Source organism: Larimichthys crocea, chromosome XIV (genome assembly GCF_000972845.2).
Source record: "Larimichthys crocea isolate SSNF chromosome XIV, L_crocea_2.0, whole genome shotgun sequence".
Classification (NCBI taxonomy): Eukaryota; Metazoa; Chordata; class Actinopteri; family Sciaenidae; genus Larimichthys; species Larimichthys crocea.
Genome location: NC_040024.1, coordinates 11374333 through 11394955, shown reverse-complemented (window position 1 = coordinate 11394955; position 20623 = coordinate 11374333). Strand labels below are relative to the sequence as shown.

The window sequence follows — 20623 nt, the reverse complement described above, 5'->3', positions numbered from 1 at the left end:
TGTGCTGAAGCTTTTAGTTAACACACACATATTTTCCTCTGAACAGACCAAACAAACTCTATACTATAATTTAGGAATGCTTCCAAAATGTATTCACATTGCAGGATAATGTTTATTTTTTCTAGTCATATGATGAATTGTTTATTCCGTGTGTGAATGATGCCTATCATATGATTATCTAGACCCCAAACCCACTTCTTTTTAATCGATTTATTTATTACTGAAGTAGTTGGGAATGTGTTATTTGTCAATCAGCTATTCAATAAATTGATTAATTGCCACAGTACTAAATAAATAAGCTGTTATTATTAGTATATACATATTATATATAATATTACCAAAGCATGTTTTATTTTTTTATTTTCAATTTGTTTATTTATTGTCTTATATTTAGACAAAGTATTTTCTATACTATACTATATTTTGAATTTATTATATATTCCCATTCCTATTCATATTTTCCCATAATGTAATCTCTGTCTTGAACATATTCCACTCTGTAAACTTTCTTTTCTATTTAATAGTCAAAACGCTGTTTTAAAAACTTTAGGTAACATTAAGTATCTTATGGTCTCTTATTATCTGTCTTGCTTTAGACAGTTTTTCTCTAGTCGCTCTTATATAGGAATTGAAATTTCAATAAACCAATAACTACTGAATTGCTTATGGTCTTCCAGGTCAGAAACACAGTGACAGTATATGACCACAAAAGAAACAACATCCTCTAGGCTTATAGATGTGTAAGATCGGGGTGAGGAACTAGTTTTTCTTGATTTAAGGATGGGTGCAGCCACGAGGGGCGCTAATTCACACACTTCATCTCCTCAGCCATAGACATATATACACCAGCTGCCGGAAGTGGCCTGTCAAAAAAACGGAAAAGACTACCGGATTTCTAAGCTAGGTGTCCAAAAAAAAAAAAAAAAACACATCAACAGAGAGTCATTGTGTGTCTGCATGAACACCTCAAAGACCTGCATTTAAAGACAGGAACCTCTGTGTGTGCCAGGTAAGCTAAGCTACAAAACGCAGCTGTTGTGTGTGTGTGTGTCTTTTTCTCTCTGACGAGCCGGTCAGCTCTAGCTATAAAGCTAAGGTAGCTAGTTAGCTCGTTGTTAACTGTGATAAACCTGGACGGCAAAGTAAAGTAAAGTAAAGTAAAGCCTGGACTCATTCTGTGTGGAGCTATCTGCGTTGTTTTAAACGGAGCTCAAGCTAACAATCCAGCGACGTTAAAACACTATTTTCATGACATTTGTCCCTCTCGCACTTCGTCCACCCTCTGCTGACGTAAAGCTGTTAACGTTAAAATCACTAACGTTAAAACCAGTAACACCAACACTAACGTTAAAGGCAGTAACACCATCACTAACGTTAAAATCAGTAACGCCATCACTAACGTTAAAGTCAGTAACGCCATCACTAACGTTAAAATCAGTAACGCCATCACTAACGTTAAAATCAGTAACGTTAAAATCAGTAACGCCATCACTAACGTTAAAATCACTAACGTTAAAGTCAGTAACGCCATCACTAACGTTAAAGTCTGTAACGCCATCACTAACGTTAAAATCACTAACGTTAAAGACAGTAACGCCATCACTAACGTTAAAGTCAGTAACGTATTAGTTAGTAAGTATTTTACCCCATATAATATCCTGGATAAAATATAAAATTCATCAATTTATGTAAAAGTATAACACTGTATGCCAAATCGTAGTACTCTTCTTTAATTTCCCAATATACAATATCACATAAAATTAAAAGAAAGGTACCATGGAGGACCCTTTTAAAAAGGCAGCAAAATTATTGAAAAATCAGGTAATCCTTAACCAGAAATTTCGTAGCAAAAAAAATAATGGAGCTGGGAACTTGTCCTTTGGTCCACCCATTCCTGGGACCAATGCAACTCAGACAGCAGCAACACAATGAAAATCACATGACAAGAACTGTGTGGGTGAAAATCACCCAACGTTAGTGTTCTAGGGTTAAACGAGCTTATTGTTAACATTTGTAAAGGTTAGGTAAGGCTATAAAAGTTATTGAATACACAGATGTAATGTATCTAAGAAAGGGGCAAACAGCATTTTCTATACATTACTACTTCTTACACGAGTGTTAAGATTATAAATGTAGGCCAGCAAATTGATTACCACCACACCTACCAGAAGGCTCCATGTGAATTATCCAGCTACCGTCCATGTGTTTTTCTCTGTGAGAATACACAACAGCAGACGCTCCTCCCTCCTTCTCTCAGCTCGTTTTCCGATGCTCCCTCCCAGTCTCATTACAGTCTTGTATTGTCCTCTCCTCTCTCTGGAAAAGAGGAAGACATGTGAAAGTAGAGACAAATTAGCCTTAGTTTTGTACTAAAGGTGAAAGCAGAAACCAACTTGCCAGAATGGCTATGAACAGGCGACACTCTTATACCCCTCGGGTGAGTAACATGACACTTAATACCGAACAATATCTCATATCGTAAAAATGTAACACTCACCGTACAGTTGATGTAGGATTTGACTTGTTGCATATTGACTCCAGTAATTCCAGATATCCTGACAAGATAAACTTTCTCTACGCTTTGTTTAAACCACAGCCAGTCTTTTGTTCCCCATCAACCTTTCAATGTCTTCTGGAGAGTTCTGAAAATTGTTCTTTTTGCTTCTCTGAAAATAACAAAATCTTGTGACAGCTTCAATTTTATTGCTCTGATGAACTATTTCTATCCAGTTTCCAGTTTAAAACTGTGAGGCAGCATGAATTCACATGTCCCTGCAGCTGCAGACAAGAATTAGACTCTACCGCAGTCCTACTTTGTCTCAATGAGCATCTTTGTGTGGGCAAGGCAGCGATATGGCTTCTTTATTAAGAAGTCTATTGTGGTCCAGGACATATGACTGTGAGCATGAGTGTGTTTCTGTGCTTTGTAGCCTCAAGACTCAAATATCTTTGATTCCTAAGACTGCTCTAAATAGCTGAAATTATTGTTGCACATAAAACAATGCTATTGTTTGGCTCTTTTTCAAGTGGACAATGTTAGAAATGTTTCTCTCATACATGCTCTTGTATGAATATGTAACTGTAACCCTAAGATATAAAAAGGTACGATGTCTGAGAAATTCTGAAATCTCTGGTATGTAATAACCTCAGCCCCATTTCACCCCTAAGTCCCATTCGTAACCAGCTTTCCTTTATCCCCCAACATTTCCACATTGTTCTCCTCCAGCTGACCAGCCCACTGATCAGCAAAATGAGCAGCGCAGGAACGGTGGAGAGTAGTAAACCTCCAAAGGTAGGTCACTGTCCAATACAGACAAAAGAAGAAAATGCAGAAATTACTTTCAGCTAGTGTATATCAACTCACCGTCGCTCATCCTCTTGTCTCTCCTAGATTGGCTCAGTAGTGGAGGTTATAGGGAAGGGTCAGCGCGGTACTGTTGCCTATATTGGCGCCACCCTCTTTGCCTCTGGGAAATGGGTGGGCGTCATACTGAATGAGCCCAAAGGCAAGAACGACGGCACGGTGCAGGGGAAACGCTACTTCACCTGTGAGGAAAATCACGGGATATTTGTCAGACAGTCCCAGGTTGGTGACATAAATGTGATGTCAAAAGATGAACATTGTGTATGAGTGTTGGAAAAGGGTGTAGAGCCTCCTGTGACTGTGTAATCTTTCTGATTTTACTTAATTACTTGAATAATAACCTGAAGCTATGAGGATAGGTTGAAAGGCTTGGTTGTCATGGTGTCAATTGACTCTTTTTTTTTTTTTTCATGTCTATGTTGAATCACATCCCTGAGTTTCTCTGTCCCTTTCTACAGATCCAGGTGGTGGACGATGGCTCCAGTGCCACCTCACCAGATACTCCTGAATCAGGTGTTGCAAAGATACCCAGACAAAAAGGCGAGTGTGAATTTCACAACTGGAACAATGTGAAATGCACACCTTTTTTAAAACACAGCAACAGTAGATAATAATTGTCCATTTGCTTCCTTTAGACATTCATGAGACTCCCAAAACATCCAAGCAGGTAGGTGACCATTACTTTCACTTACTTTTTGTCCTTTGTCAGTGTAGTAATCTTTTGTTGTTATGACTTTGCCTTGAAAGATATATGTATTGTGGATTTAAGAAATATGGATTGTCCATGTACTTGCTCACTTTAAGTTAAAACCTCCCTTTTCCAGAGCAGTCATGCTGGTTTAAATGTGTTGAACAAGATTAATCAGACTAGTAAAGCAAACTGATGACCCTCTGATGACTGATGACCCTCTGTCTGATTTGTCCATGGTGTTTTCCTGATCAGAGGTGCTTTGTTTAAAAAAAAAAAAGTCCACCAATTAGATTTTTTTTTCTTTTCTGATAAATGTGAATTTTGCCTCATTTTTGTTTTTCTGAATACTTTGTTGCAGACACCTGCGAACGTTAAGAAGGTAGAAATATTTAAATTCAATGCGCTTGCTTTTGCCATGGTTGTTGTTAATCACACTAATGCATCTACTCACCTTTTTATATTTAAGTTGCCCTTTTACATGTCAACATTTGCACAGGACATAAAGACATCACCTGTCACTGATAGACGACATTTCCACATCGCTGTACAACAGAAGTTGTTGTTTGTTTGCTCACTTTTGTTTTGTGTACTTTTTTGCTCTGGTAAAGACACAGAGCGTACACATCTAGAGGACAACAGTATGACAGTTTTATCATGATGGTGTCACTGTTTTAACACCGTTGCATGAGTTTGCATTTTATCCTGCTCCTATGGCTTGAGTCATCGAGAATCCCTATTCTTTATTATGCATGCAGCTGTCAAACTATGACCAATTTATATGAACTAACAGTGGGTATGATTCTCTGCTGCTAATCTCTTATCTTGCTTCACCACTGGATGTGTGTGTGCGTGTATATCTGTGTGTGTGCGTGCGCGTGTGTCCATCCCTCTTTTTGCAACTCACCTCCCTCCTCCAGTCCTCTACCCGCCGTTCTGCCAAGGTGAGCTCGTCTACAGCGGACAGGAGAGGTCAAACGGCATCAAAACAGAATGACTTAAAACAGCAGTTCATTTTGAGAAGTTTTGTTATTTCTATGTTTCACCTTTTTCAGGGCATTAGACAAGTTAGACCAAGGGCACAGCTTCACGTGTTTGAAATGTTTTCAAAGGCCATGCATGTTTGTGAAGCATGATAAGAAGTACATACTTGTCCTCAAACCGTAGAGATGACAGCCAGGATTACATTAGTATGGCATGTGTGCATATCAACTATTCCGTAAACAAGTCACATTTTGCTTGTAATGAAGGTCCTTTTGTGTATTTTTAATAGTGTTATTTGTTACTATTTGGACAGGTAGTTTTATAGGTGGTCCATTTCAGCTGATGATTGGAAGTGGCAGTTGAAGTTTTAGTCAGTGTGTTGTACTTAGCTTGATTGTACATGCCATTAATTCACAAAATGAAATGCATATTTAGAACATAACTAGAACCCAACCCAATTATTGGTAGGCTGATTTTATTGGTCAATAGTGGTCTATCACAGATCATTTATTTGTCACATATAATCATAAAATAACAATTATCGTGAAAGATATTTCAAGATAGCTACTATTATGCATTCTCAGTGGAACTAAATAAGTAAAAATAACTTATGATAACATAATAACAACGATAATAGCAATACGGAATAGATTATCCTGGTAGTGTCCTCATTTAGGATTCTAGTAGTCTGATGGAAGAAGCTCTTCCTGAGCCGCTCAGTGCTTGCCTGGTGTATCTGGAGCTTTCTCCCTGATCACAGCAGGGGGGAGCCTGTTATCCGGGTGATTGGGATCCTTAATAATTCTTCTGGCCTTACTTATTGCTAGCCTTATTCAGTTTCAGTATATTGATATCACTTTAGACTAGAATATTATATTATTATTTGTCTGAAGAATATGTGTCTTTATGTTTTGTTTTGTTTTTACTTCAAACTTGTACACATGTAATATACAATAAGCATAATCAACACAGGTTGGTGGAGCAACTGACTTAGCAATGATGATGTTTATGAATGAGACACAAGGCTTCATTCTGTAGAGTTTTACAAATAACTCTGGAGAGTCCTAACACAGTCTCTGTGATTGTTGCAATGTGGCAGTGGAGCACTCCAAGTCGTCTCACGCCTGCCACCTCCCTCCCCTCCCTCTTGCTCCGACCCACCGGCCGCACCAGCCTGTCCCTCAGGGTATGCTCTGTTACATCAGGGTGCCTCTGTTACCTCACAGGGAGTGGTGATGTTTGGTGTACAGGTGCAGGAGGTGAAATGTGTGGTGCTATAAGATGCATGAAGTCGGGAATATTGGATTTTTAATCACATAGGCATGATCACTCTTCTAAAAGGAGTTCACTGTGGGAGAGGGCTCTTGTTTTGATTATGCGATTGTTTGCACACCTCACCATCTTTTTCTTTATTCCTCTGTTTTATCCCTCTTCTTCTCCTCCCTCCATCACATACCTTCGTCGGTCAACAGGCGTCTCGTGAGAGCCTGGCGTCCTCTCTGTCTGGTGATGTAAGTGAGGCAGGTCTGTCCTCCCATCAGGGTGCACTGGGGGCTCCTGTCATGCCTCAGCCCAGCGGGTCGCCTGCAGCAGCGGCAGCCTCGGTCACAGCTACTCCAAGCAAGGTGGGTCACTGACAGTGTCAACACAATGCCTATAAAGATTTAGAATTTAAAAGGATTCTTGTTCTAACTTCGTTCGGTGTTTCATTATGGGAATCGCTTCTGGCGAGACTATTACAGATGCTCCAATGACACAATGTTATATAGTTAGGCTCACACCAACTATATACCCCAATAAAAAATTTAAACTAGGCTCACCCCTAGTACCACATTTCTCCCCCGGCTGGCATGTCTGTCCCCGCAGCCCCAGTCATAGGAGCCGGGGGCCGGGCAGACGGAGGGGAAGGGCTCTTCCCGCCGATTTCGGGCAGAGACCCTCACCCTATGTGTATCGCGCCGTCGCCCTTCTGGAGAGAGGGCCCCTGGCGGTTCAAGTGGAGAAATGGCACGAATGCGCAGTGAATACATGTGTCACGTTGTCTGTTTCCCGGGGATACAGGCTTCAGTTTGCTACAAAACCACTGAGATTCAACGGTGTTTTGATGTCAGTAGCAGAGGGGTGTTACAGAACGAAATCGATTCTCTTTTAATAAAAAGAGCGATCAGAGTGGTCCCGATCAAGGGGAGTCGGCAGGGATTTTACTCCCGTTACTTCCTCATTCCAAAGAAAGGGCGATCACTGCGTCCCATTCTGGATCTGCGTGTGTTTAACAGTCATCTGAGAAAATACACGTTCACAATGTTAACAATAAAAGTGTTGTGTCAGTCTATCCGTCTCGGTGACTGGTTTGCCACAGTCGATCTGGCAGATGCATATTTTCACATAGAGATTTTCCCTGCACACAGGAAATTCCCCAGGTTTGCTCACCGGGGCATAGCCTACGAATACTGAGTGCTCCTGTTAGACGATTATCTGATATGCTCTCATTCACGGGAGCAGGCGCTCAGGGATGTGGAGACAGTGACGTCTCACCTCAGCGGTCTGGGTTTCAGAATAAACTGGACCAAAAGTCAGTACTGGCCCGGCCGTGAGATGTTAAATTTGGGCACTGTTGGATTGCCTCAGAACGTGATCGACACTATTCAGTGTGCAAGGGCTTCATCCACTCGCTCATTATACAGTTGTAAGTGGCGAGTGTTTGAGGAGTGATGTGAGGCCAGACGTATTGTTTCATTTCAGTGCTCTGTGAACATTCTTTGTTTTCTTTGCTGGAAAAGGGTAAAGCCTTTTCCACTATCAAGGTGTATCTGGCCGCTATTCCAGCATGCCACATAGGCTTTGGGGATAAGCCGGTGGGCCAGCATCCGTTGGTATGCCGCTTTATAAACGGAGTGCGCCGGAAACTGCCAGTTTCCAGGCCTATGGTGCCATTATGGGACTTGGCGGTTGTGTTAGATGCTCCGGGCTTGGCTAAGGTGTGTTTACGGCCGAATCCGGCGTTCATACCTAAAGTGGTGGAATCTGCTTACAGATGCCCCACAGTGGAATTGAAGGCTTTTCATTCTCCGCCGTTTGGGTCAGCGGAGGAGAGCAGATTGAACACTCTGCGCCCTGTGCGTGCATTACGTGTGTATGTAAACAGGACAGCCAGCTTCCGGGGAACCGATCAGCTGTTTGTGTCTTGGGCCACGCCCCACAAGGGGAAGCCACTATCCCGACAGAGACTGTCACATTGTATTGTGGATGCTATAGGCTTAGCTTACAGGTGCAGGGGCCGGCAGCCCCCTGCAGGTTTGAAAGCTCACTCCACCAGGAGCATGGCTACGTCATGGACTCTGTTTAAAGGAGTTAGGGTGGAGGACATTTGTGCGGCGGCTAGTTGGGCTTCTCCGCACACTTTCGTGAGATTCTATAGGCTGGATGTCTCAGGTCCATCCCTAGCTCACACAGTGCTCGAGTCTGGTGCTTCAGAAACTGGTTGATGTCATCCCAGTCAGGAGCCAGATGACTTCGGGAGATTATGCATTCCGGGAGTGGTCTATATCTCCCATAGTGAAACACCGAGCGAAGTTAGAAAAAGAACGTCGGGTTACTTAACGTAATCCCTGGTTCTTTGATAACAGAGTGAGGTGTTTCACCAACAATTCCCTCCTTGCATGTATGAGGGAAGAAACCGATAAGAATGGCCTGGACGGGGCGGTCGACCGTGATATATAGAGGGGCGGGGCCTTCCCTACACGTCGACCTGTCTGTCAGAGACAGACGTTGTGTCATTGGAGCTTCCGTAATGGTCTCGCCAGAATCGATTCCCATAGTGAAACACCTCGTTCTGTTATTAAAGAACCAGGGATTACGTTAAGTAACCCAACGTTTTAGTCTCACATTTCATGCTGTCATGCGGAATTCGTCACCATCACCAGCACAAAAGATCAACATCTCCATCATGTTTCTCATTTTAACGTGGTTTCATGTCATCCATGTTGTCATTGTTCGACCAGGTGGAACCTGCCATTTCCAAGCAGGTAGAGTTTTCTAATGGCTACATGCATGCTGCTGCTGGTACCTGGCACGAGTTGACTAACAAACTCATAACATCAGAGGGCAAAATGGCCTTCAGAACACCCTCTCAGTATTTCAGTATGGTTGTGATGTCCTCACAGTGGTGTTGATGCATGGTTTAACTCTCTGAGACACTGAATGAAATACTCAGTTTCACCATGTGTGTTTGGAGGGAATGCATTCATCTTCCTTTTGTGGCTTTATAATGTTTCTGGCAGAGGTCCATTACTTGAGGAAATCCTTTTCAAATTAATTTGTGGCCACAGTATTGACATAAACATTGTTTGGGGTTTTTGGTGATGGGACTTAATCAGTGTGTTTGTTATTATTGCCTTAAAATAATATCTTTGGACCTGAATTAAATCCAGTTAATCCTCTAAATTTGTTAAAGGCAGCACATTTAAACTGTCCTTATGCTTCCTCCCTCCACACATCCATCCATCCATCCTTCTCAGGAGGAGGAATCACTGCGAGCTCAAGTCAAGGACCTGGAGGAGAAGCTGGAAACGCTGAAGATGAAGCGGACGGAGGACAAGGCCAAGCTGAAGGAGCTTGAGAAACACAAGATCCAGCTGGAACAGCTACAAGAATGGAAGAATAAAATGCAGGAGCAGCAGGCTGACCTGCAGAAACAGCTCAAAGAGGCCAAGAAGGTACACAGAAAAATAAATGTACATAAATGTACTCTACTGTCAGCAAAAATTAGTTTCTAGAGTTTTATTTTGTACATCCTCCCCGCAGGAAGCTCGTGAGGCACATGAAGCCAAGGACCGCTACATGGAAGAGATGTCTGACACGGCAGACGCCATAGAGATGGCCACACTGGACAAAGAGATGGCTGAAGAGCGCGCAGAGTCACTGCAGGTGGAGGTAGACACACTGAAAGAGAAAGTGGACGAGCTCTCCATGGATCTGGAGATCCTTAGACATGAGATTTCAGAGAAAGGTCAGTACTCTGCTTACCAATCTATAAAAGCCTCTTCATGCCTTCATATCTATGTTGCCATCTTTCTTCCTTCTTGTCATGTCCCCTTTATTTATATGCTGCTGTTCCTGACTGTGTTGTCCTTTTCTGTTTCTCCTGCAGGCTCAGATGGAGCCGCTTCAAGTTATCATGTCAAACAGCTGGAGGAGCAGAACAGCCGACTAAAGGAGGCGTTGGTTCGGTCAGTCGAATGTCTGACACCAGATTAAAGAATAAGCTTCTTTTTTTTTTTCTTTTTTTTTTGATAAAAAGCCAATATAAAAACAAAATTTTCCTTTTCTCCCTCAGGATGCGTGACCTGTCTTCTTCAGAGAAGCAGGAGCATGTGAAGCTGCAGAAGCAGATGGAGAAGAAGAACACTGAGCTGGAGGCTCTGAGGACTCAGAAGGAAAAACTGCAGGATGAAGTCAAGCAGGCGGAGGCCACTATTGATGAACTGAAGGAGCAGGTAAAGTCAGCAAGACACAAGAAAAGAAGATGAATATGATTACAGAGAGGAGCAGATATAGGTGGAGGTTCTTAGTACTATGTGGATGGGCTGTTCTTGTTAGTTTGCCATGTAAGAATTTAACTGAACTTACATGCTTGCTTATGTGTGTCCCAGGTGGATGCTGCTTTAGGGTCAGAGGAGATGGTGGAGACCCTGACTGAAAGAAACCTTGACCTGGAGGAGAAAGTCAGAGAGCTGAGAGAAACCGTCACTGATTTGGTGGGTACCGCTGCATTTATGATCACTAACTAAACAAAAAAGGAAATAATATTTATCAGCTAACAGCTCGCTTTTATGGACCTATCACTTACTGTAACTCTGTCCTGTAACAACAGGAAGCCATCAATGAAATGAACGATGAGCTCCAGGAGAACGCCCGAGAGACAGAAATGGAGCTGAGGGAGCAGGTGGACCTGAGTGGAGCAAAGGTCCGAGAGGCTGAGAAAAGGGTGGAGGCTGCCCAGGAGACCGTAGCTGATTATCAACAGACCATCAGCAAATACAGAGAGCTCACAGCCGGGCTACAGGTGGGTGAAGAGGAGGGAAACACGCATGCTCAAAGAAAAAAAAATCAGAGGATGAACTCTGCATGGGGAGGCATTTTGTGACACTGTATGTTCTTTTCTCTGTGTATCAGGAGGCCAACAGGGAGCTGATCAGCCAGCAGAATGCAAATGCTGAACAAGTTCAGCAACCTCCTGCTGAGCTATTTGACTTCAAAATTAAGTTTGCAGAGACCAAGGCTTATGCCAAGGTAAATTGCGCTATCGTGCCAGCAATGATGACTGAAAGGAGCAAACCTGTTTCACACCTTTGACACCATTTCCATCTAATCTGTGCGCCTAGGCCATTGAGATGGAGCTGAGGAAAATGGAAGTGGCTCAGTCAAACAGACAGGTATCCCTCCTCACCTCCTTCATGCCGGACTCCTTCCTCCGTCACGGTGGAGATCACGACTGTATTCTGGTCCTTCTGCTCATCCCCAGGCTCATCTGTAAGGTATGAAGCTCTGTCTGTAGGTGTTGAGAACTGGACAAATGTGTACAAGTTTCTTTGTGTTGAATCCTGATCATTATTGACTTCACTTGAACTGCTGTGCTTAGTTTGTCCCTCTAATTAATGCCTCTGTGTGTCTATCTGTCCTTTACCTGATAGGCTGAGCTGATCAGTAAACAGGCCCAGGAGAAGTTTGACTTGAACGGGAACTTGGCCCAGGGGACGGGGCTCAGAGGGCCTCCAGGAGAGCAGCGCAGCTTTGCCTCAGGACTGGTGTACTCTCTCAGCCTGCTGCAGGCCACTCTGCACAAATATGAACAGTAAGCACTGCAGCTTCATCACTGATGTGTCAGAAATGATTTATTATATTTATTATCAGACCTGATTAAAGAAAAATTATATTTCTAGATAAATCATTTGTTGCTGTTTTCTATCCACTTTCCTCTCCTTCAGGGCTCTGAATACCTGTGACGTGGAGGTTTTTAAGCGCATGGGTACACTGTACTCTGAAATGAGCTTCCATGAGCGCTCTCTGGATTATTTCATCGACCTGCTGCATAAAGATCAGCTAGATGAGACTGTTCAGGTGGAACCTCTGACTAAGGCCATCAAGTACTATCAGGTAACTAAAGAATGTGAAAAGATCTTCCCAGAGTTGTATCTAAACACACACACAAACATTTAAGCACAGAAAACGTGTCATTCTAATAAGTTTCTCACTGTCGTTTTGTCTTCCAGCAACTGTACAGTGTGCATCTGGCAGACCACACTGAAGACTGTACAGTGCAGCTGGCTGACCACATTAAGGTACTTCAAGCTTCTTCTTTCTGTAGTTACAAAGCTTGGGACAGTTTCGCGAGCTAACAGAATTCTGCATTCTTAAAGTACGTTTCTATAAATAGCAGCATATTCAGATTGACCAGTTATCAAAGTAAAAATCCAGTCAACAATGTGACTGTTTAAAAAGTTCTTTCATCTAAGAAGAAAAGAAAATAAGATCCCAATGAGGAAATGTAACAAAGTCAAACATAAATGAGAATGTAGTAATAAGGCTTTCTAAACTTTCTCACCTCCAGTTTACCCAGAGTGCCCTGGACTGCATGGGAGTGGAGGTGGCTCGTCTGCGGGCGTTCCTGTCTGCAGGTCAGGAGAGCTCCAGTCTCTCTGTCCTCCTAAAGGACCTGGACACGTCCTGCTCTGATATCAGACAGTTCTGTAAGAAGATCCGTCGTCGCATGCCTGGAACAGATGTGGTTGGAGTTCCCGCCGCTCTCAATTTTGGTCCGCAGGTGTGAGATACAGAAACAAAACACATAGACAACTTGGATCTATTGACACACTGTCTAGTGATCATTGAGCCATTAAGGCACACACAAAAATGATTGGTCTACAGCATATGCTTGACTGACATGTCGTTTCTCATTTTGGAGGTGTCCGAGACGCTGACCGAGTGTAGGCGCCAGCAGACCCGCGTGGTGGCTGTGCTGCAGGAGGTGGCTGCAGCTGGAGCTCAGATGGTTGCTCCGATGGCAGAACAGGAGGGGCTCAACGCTCTCAAACTGGAGGATATCGCCTGCAAGGCTGTGGAGCAGGTAGTTTAACTATAAATAATCATGCACCATTTGCTCGATTATCTTCACACATAAAACTATGGGCAATTAGTCTTTTACATAGTCTCCATAGAGACTCTATAGTCATAGATGTCTTACCAGACGGTGGCCAGATATTACTTTCTTAGCCAGTGGTTAAGGATTATTGAATCCATCACAAAGTATATTGAATTAGATACTCCCAGCAGAAGCATTGCCAAATGCTGTATTATCTAAATCTACACTCTTTTATCCAAGGTGTATGGCTCTCATGGCCTCAACGGCCCAGAGTGTCTGCGTCAGTCCTGCAGCTCCGTCATCACCACCATGAACAAGATGGCCACGGCCATGCAGGAAGGAGAGTATGATGCCGACAAACCACAGGGCAAGGTATGTGAATGCCTCAACTTTGTCACATTTTGTTCACTTCTACCCTGTTCCGATACTTACTGTTTGATCACATCCTTAGACTCTTCCAGTGGAGATAAGAGCATCCACCGTCAGGGCCGAGATGACTGATGCTGAGGGTCTAGGAGTTAAACTGGAAGACAGAGAGACGGTCATCAAGGAGCTCAAGAAGTCACTGAAGATCAAGGTAACACACTCAAGCAAACACCTCAAGTTACTCAAGCATTTCTTGTGAATTGTTTCATCAGTCCGACACTTCTTAAAATAAAAGGATCAGAAACAGGACAGGCGTAATTAATGTGACTGTACCTGTCTCTCTCCAAGGGTGAAGAGCTCAGTGAGGCCAGCGTTCGTCTGAGCCTGTTGGAGAAGAAGCTGGACACCTCCACCAAAGACGCAGATGAACGAGTGGAGAAGATTCAGACCAAACTGGACGAGAACCTTGCGATGCTGAAGAAGAAAGAAAAGTAAGAATGACAAGGAAGTAAACTGAAGAAATTCTTCTTCTAATCTTCTTTTCCTGCTCACTCACCTTCCTCTCTCCTGTTCTCCAGGGAGTTTGAGGAGACGATGGATGCTCTGCAGGCTGATATCGACCAGCTGGAAGCGGAGAAGGCAGAGCTGAAACAACGCATTAATAACCAATCGAAGATGACCATCGAAGGCCTGAGAGGCCCACCTGCCTCTGGAATTGCCTCTATTGTTCAGGGATCTGCTGGAGGTGAATAACTGTGGTTATAGTCACTTTTTGTAAGCAATTTCAACCTGCTGATAATCTTTTGTCTGCAGTAGGTGTAATGATACTACTACAGCAGCTGCAGCAAATGTGTGTAATATGACCAGCAATCCAATTCTAGGAATCACAAAAATTGTGTTGTAGTGATGTGTTGAATGTCTCTTACTATGCTCACTATTTTGCAGGTGTGCCTCCATCCCTGGCTGGACCACTACAGGTGGTGGACTCCCCTCTCCTTAGGCAGCAGGTTGAAGCCCAGAGACTGGGCATCAAACACCTCAAGAATGAGAACAACAGACTCAAGGTACACTGGTGTTTTTATTAGTATGTTTTGATAGAATGCTGGCTGTCTAAACCATTGTAATATTTACCTGGAGTATATTTGACTTACAGGCAGAGAAGATGAGAGCCCAGCTGGCCTCCCTGCCTCCACTCTGCCCTCCAAAACTACCACAGGTGTCCAAAGAAAGCTCCATGCCACCAGAAGGACTAAACACAGGCATCTATCGCAGGACAGATCAACTGCTGGCAACTCTGCTCAAGCTGAGTGCAGAGGTTAAAGTGGTGGACGTCACTGGGAAGACAGCAGGTGTGTTTTATTTTTAAGGCTTTTCTCTTCTCTGTCTGTTTTTGTCTGTGTGTGTGTGTGTGTGTGTGTCTGTGTCCTTATTCCTATGAGTGTTCTGATTGATTGTGTATCTTCCAGTTAGTGCCAGTGCACAGCTGCTGGAGCAGACCGCTCGACTGCAGAATCTCAGCGACGCTCTGGAAAAACTGAAGGTGACGACTTCGAAGTCACATTTATTGTTCTTACCGTGTCAATAAGCTGACTGCAGTACAAACCCAAATGTTTGATCCTTATGTTTCAGGGAGAAGTAGCTGAACATGTAGTGTCCTATCAGCCTGGAGCAAAGGCTTCCTCTGACTTTGCCACCTTCCCAGTCTGCTCCTTTGTCAAGGTAAAACCACACAGTTTATATATGCTCTATGACTGAACTTTTCTTGATAGATTTCAATACTTCACAAGTACTTTTTTGTGTTTCCTAGGCCAAGGAGGAGAAGAAGGGAGGAACAGTGTATGTAGGTCGTGTTGCTATTCCATGCACCCGTGGACAAGAACAAGTCCATCGCCTCGTCCTATCACAGCAGCAGCTGCACCAGGTGCACCGCCTCCTCATGGCCTAAGACGGCATGCCATTGGTCCTCAGCCATGATTAACATGAAGAAAGTTTTTCTTTATTCCTATTCCAGCTTCCATTTCAACATCCTTATTTATCTCTTTTGCTTTTCAATATTCTCAGGAAATTGTATCCACTATCTGCATAAGTTAACACTATAGCACTAATAAAACTGAGGCACAGTAATGTCTTTACATTGACGTAACACAGATAGGTGTTTGATCAGTTTGAAGTCCAAATGGGTTTGACTCCTGAATGCTACATTATTAATGTGTAATTTTTTTTTCCCCATTATTAAAACTGTTTGTATGCACACACTTGACCAACTCTGTGGAAAAGATGGCAACAAGTCATTTTTACTGTACTTGCACCTATTGACAGTTTCTCTCTCTCTTTGTATCTTTTGTATTTGTAGTCAGTCAGCCAATAAAAGCAAGGAATCAATTTGAGTATCTTTATTAATGAGCTCACGTCAGTTTTGACTTAAGACACTGTACCGCCTGTATATCTGTACTGTTTTTGACAAACATAAGCTGTTTACAGTCTAATATTAAAAAGGTCCACAGTCAGTTCACGCGTACATTAAGTGTCTAGATGTTTTTTGTTATTTGAACAGCATGTGTAGGACTTGCCCCATTTAAATCATGTACAATTTAGGGTACCAGTTTGTTTCAGTCTTAATCCCAGTACTATTATCTTGAGTTTGGCGTGGATATGACTGCCTCCAATCAGACAGGCTACAATGATCTTCTTAAGAAATGTCCATATACACACATTAAATGTTTGTTATCCTTTGAAGTGACGCCCAAGTACTCCAATCATTTTGTTTCTGACTTTTTTTTTTATTAAATAAATCCATGTTTCCCTCTAGCATCAATAATTAGAGCTTGGTATATTAGTGTTAGGAATGAGGGCTCTACAGTTCCAGAGCCATGGGACATGCAATTCTGAAGTATAATAAGTAACTAATTTTTAAATAAGTCAAAAACTCTTGGAATCTCAGCATAACCTTTAATAGAATACAGCACACGTCATGTGGGCAGTGCAGAATTAAAAAAGATTTAAAATATTTTTTGGTGCTAAAGAACAACAGCAACAACAACTCCAAAACTGGACATTCAGACAACTAAAAGAGTATCAATTTACAATAATAAAAAAGGGCCAAATGTGTGTGTCTGAGTGTCAACTAAACAGTTATGGGGAGTAATGCTTCCTTCTGGTTAGAAGCCTGTAATAGTTTTGTTTGCAACACAACAATTAAGTACAAAGGACGTAGAACGGACGTGGAAGTAGGTAACACGGTAAGCGGAGTTTGATTGTGTCTGAATCTTTAACAACACACTGCCTCAGTAGTAATGGCCATGATGGGCATAATGACTGGGTCTTTGTTGGGTGTATGGAGCGTAGTAGATTCTGGTCTGCCGGCTTCTCATCACGTACTGATGATGGTGCCCGTAGTAAGGCACGTAGCAGGGCTTGTAGTAGGGCTGAAAGTGGTAGGGAGGCCTGAAGCCGAAATCTGCCAAACATAAAAGGACATGTTAATAGGCTCTAGAGTAGACAGGGCAGCTCAAAGACACTTTAACTAGAGCAGAAGACCCACACTTATACTACTTTGGTCTTAAAAACAAATCAATAAACATGAAATTTGACCTGGGAGGTCTGGTTAAAGAAAAATACATCATCTCCAATCTGTTTGTTCATTGTCTGCACCCTTACCATTTATATCCTGTCTACGTTTAGGAGTTCTGTGAACTGGTAGATGAAATTGTGGTTGGGGGGCCGGTTTGTAAGCTCCAGCAGCTTTACGGCGATTTGACTGTGGCTGTGGGTTGTTCTCAAAGCTCAAGTAGCCAACAGAGGGGGCATCACTGAAGAAGTCCTCCTTGTGGCCGCCGGAATTTCCCATTGATTGGTAGCACACTGTGAAAAGAGACGAGATGGGGAGGTGAGGATGGCAGAAAAGACAGAAAACATTTGTATGCACAAGAATTGGACATTTAATTGTTGATGTTTAAGATGACAAAAACATTTAGATAAACGAAACTGCATGCATGATGCATTATATGTGAGCTAGATGTACACGTTTGGCTGTTGATTCAGAATGACAGAAATCCCTTAGAAGACAACAAAAGGTATCATCAAGTGCCCAAGTAGCAGTAACCAGTATTTGCAAGTATTTTAAGCTGTTTTCATCAGAAATGTCTTTTGAACACAAATCAACAATTACAGCAAAAAACCTTAAAGAGAGAACTGTCATGCAGCTATAGTACTTTTATATGACCTATATTTGCTTGTCGGTTAATCCAACATTATAAATAATCCTAATCAGCACATCATCATCCTCATCATCTCATGTCTTACCTGAAGGTTTGATAGCTTTTTCATGGACTGACTGCTGCTCAGTAACCTCAGGATGCTCTAAAAGAGCGAACAACAAATTCAAGTCAACCTAATTTAATTAAATAAGTTCCTTAAAAAGCATAGGCCATTATTGCAGTATGCTTTAACCACCACCAGCGCCGTTATACAGTGAGAGTATATATCAACCCCTGTGTGTGTGTGTGTTTGTGCAGTTGTACCCCTCACCAAAAGTAGCCACTGGACAGGGCAGGATAACACCCCAGGCCTGAGCGCTGTGCTGTAACAGCAGAGAGGTTATCTTGCGGTGGGCGAGAGCGTTCCAGTGGACTCCGTCCGTGGTGCGGTGTTGCAGGGAGAAGCGGAACTGGAAGTGGAGGTCTAACACATCCATCCCGTAAGAGTTTGCCAGAGTCCCGCTGTAAAAGTTGGCTTCGATCACATCCTGACGCAGATGGGAAACCTTGTGCTTAATCTGAGGCGAAGGAGGGAGACAAGTCACAGACGCAGAGACAAATAAAATGAAATAAATAAGAATAATATCACTATTCTGATTACTAAGCCTGGTGAGGATAGTTTGTCCACTTGTGTGCTGCACACAGGGCAGTAATTTGTGTGGCTTTGATGCAAATGGTTTGGTTGGCAATGACGTACCTCAGGCACCAGGAAACCACCTTTGATCTTCTGTCCTAAGGGCATGGTGAGGTTCCATATGATCAGGGTTTTGTCAGGGAGAATCGTATGCAGCTCTTCAAAGAACATTTTTAGGCGCTCCTGGTAGTCAACAATCCAGTTGGACAAGTATCTACAAAACACAATCACAAATATAGACACACCTGCAGAACAGATTCACCATACACAAACTCATTTTCCATCTGTCTCACTTCCAAATCACATTTGATGAGTTAAACTTATGTATACATATTTAAAAATAAAAGGATCCACCTTGAAATATCCCAAACGCAGGAATTGACAATGACTACGTCCGGTTTCAAGCCTTGACGGAAGTCCTCTAGGATGCTACGCATGTAGCGGGAGTAGATGCGCGTCACAAAGTAGAAGCGGACCAGGTGGTGGTCGGACTGAAACTGCCGGACCTCCCGGTACTCGACCCCGTTGTGCATCTTATCTAGACTACCGCCTTCCACCAGGCAATCCTGTTCAAAGCTCATCTCACCCTGAAGGAGAAAGATATGAGCGAGGACAACATGATCACATAGAGAGGGAGACTCACCATCGTTTCATCCAGTATGCAAACCTGGTAAAAGGTTAGCGCTCTAAACATCACTTACTTTTGTTTTGAGTTGTGCTGAAGAGAGATATTTCTCCTTCTGCAGCAGCAGGACAAGGTCCTTGTACACACCCCTCTGAACTGAGGAAGACATACAGAAAGCATCAGTGTAAACAGATGACCCTGCTGGAGAATAGACAGTCAACAAAACCTCTTGAAATGTGAATGGAGAAGTGGAGGAGTTACCCTGCCTACCAGCTCATTTGATTTGATTTGATTTGATTTGATTTAAAGCACATAATTAATTACATTATCCATAAAAGATAAAACAAACAAAGAGTTGAGAAATTATGACAATTGATTGTTTGCAGAAAATAAATTGTCAAACAAGGAGGGAAGTGTTTTGTTTAAAGAACAATATACAAACTGAGCAATCTGGAAGTAATTAAGCTGATAAATATTAAGAATACCAAATTTATGAAACAAAGGTAAAGTATGGGTTCTTGGAGGAGAAAGAGCCATGATTCTCACTGCACGTTTTTGCAACCTAAAAATGGGCTGCAGTTTAGTTTGATGGGTACTAGCCCAAGCAATGTTGCAGTAACTTAAAAAAGGATAAATCATAGAATAATATAGATTCAGGGAAACTTTTGTATTTAGAAGATGCCGGATTTTCCCAATAATTCCAATATTTTTTGCGATTTTAGATGTAATTAGAGAGATATGAGGTTTCCAAGATAGGTTTTCATCAATCAACACCCCAAGAAAACGAGTTGATTTAACATTAGAAATTAAAACATTATCAATCAAAACTCTTATGTTCTTAGTGTGTTTCTTGAGGTTGTGTCTAAACAGAATGAAATTTGTTTTCTTAATGTTTAGTGACAGTTTATTGATTTTAAACCAGAGCATTGAGAGGAATATTAATAATAATTTATGGACTGGTTTGAGTGACTACTCACTGGAGTCTCCCAGGACCACAATGAATTTGTTTTGGAGCAGCTGGACGGCCTGCTGGTGGCTCACACGCTTCATCGTCTCCTTCTGTTCAGTACAAAGCCAAAAACATTTTGTTGTTAAAGAAAATGTCAACGTTAACCATTTACCAATTACACACATACATCTTTACTTAGCACCACTAGGCTAAGTTACAGAGGCTCAGCCTCGATTTGCGGCTGACACGTTAATTAATTAATTAATTAATTAATTAGCATTTGTTTTAACTTGGACTCAAAAAATAAAATAAAAACTTACCATTTTTTGAATTCAGGCAAATGTCGGTTGTTTGTCGGTTGACGCTAACTGGCTGTTGGCGAGCTAACGTTAAGTTGAGCAACTTTAATGGGAATTAAATCATTACAACGTGGATGTTTTTCCTCCTAGGGACGGACTCAGTGCTGAGTAGCCCCACCAACACCCAGTGGATTTACTTTCAAAGTTATTGAACAACTCGAACAAGCTCAAAGTTTTCAAAACTTTATCCCTGATTCACCATTACTCGCGCAGACCGCAGGTGTCCTCAATTTAGTGACGCCTTCACTGGCTCTCGGG

The 20623-nt window shown here is 42.4% G+C and overlaps 2 protein-coding genes across 8 annotated transcripts; one reads left to right on the top strand and one right to left on the bottom strand.

Moving 5' to 3' along the window:
- Positions 1–849: 849 nt before the first annotated feature.
- LOC104925200 (dynactin subunit 1) lies at positions 850–16060 on the top strand. 7 transcript variants are annotated; one of them, XM_019267911.2, is made up of 32 exons: positions 850–1009; positions 3227–3292; positions 3392–3586; positions 3823–3904; positions 4000–4031; positions 4414–4434; positions 4973–4996; positions 6136–6222; positions 6509–6661; positions 9038–9061; positions 9554–9751; positions 9840–10044; positions 10186–10264; positions 10372–10531; positions 10688–10792; positions 10909–11100; positions 11211–11327; positions 11420–11572; positions 11729–11889; positions 12023–12191; positions 12308–12376; positions 12646–12858; positions 13000–13161; positions 13417–13548; positions 13628–13753; positions 13891–14033; positions 14121–14287; positions 14488–14606; positions 14696–14891; positions 15009–15082; positions 15172–15261; positions 15350–16060. In XM_019267911.2, the coding sequence occupies exons 2-32, from the start codon at positions 3251–3253 to the stop codon at positions 15485–15487; spliced, it is 3828 nt and encodes a 1275-aa protein (XP_019123456.2). In that variant the 5' UTR covers positions 850–1009; positions 3227–3250; the 3' UTR covers positions 15488–16060. The 7 variants fall into 7 exon arrangements, with proteins under 7 accessions (XP_019123456.2, XP_019123457.2, XP_019123459.2 ...); XM_019267912.2 differs by lacking the exon at positions 4973–4996; XM_019267914.2 differs by lacking the exon at positions 6136–6222.
- Positions 16061–16471: 411 nt separating this feature from the next.
- fam113 (family with sequence similarity 113) lies at positions 16472–20623 on the bottom strand. Its single transcript, XM_010738776.3, has 9 exons — positions 20327–20623; positions 20035–20116; positions 19134–19213; positions 18787–19019; positions 18496–18646; positions 18070–18316; positions 17845–17901; positions 17200–17403; positions 16472–16999 (listed from the first exon to the last, which is right to left on the bottom strand). The coding sequence occupies exons 1-9, from the start codon at positions 20327–20329 to the stop codon at positions 16827–16829; spliced, it is 1230 nt and encodes a 409-aa protein (XP_010737078.3). The 5' UTR covers positions 20330–20623; the 3' UTR covers positions 16472–16826.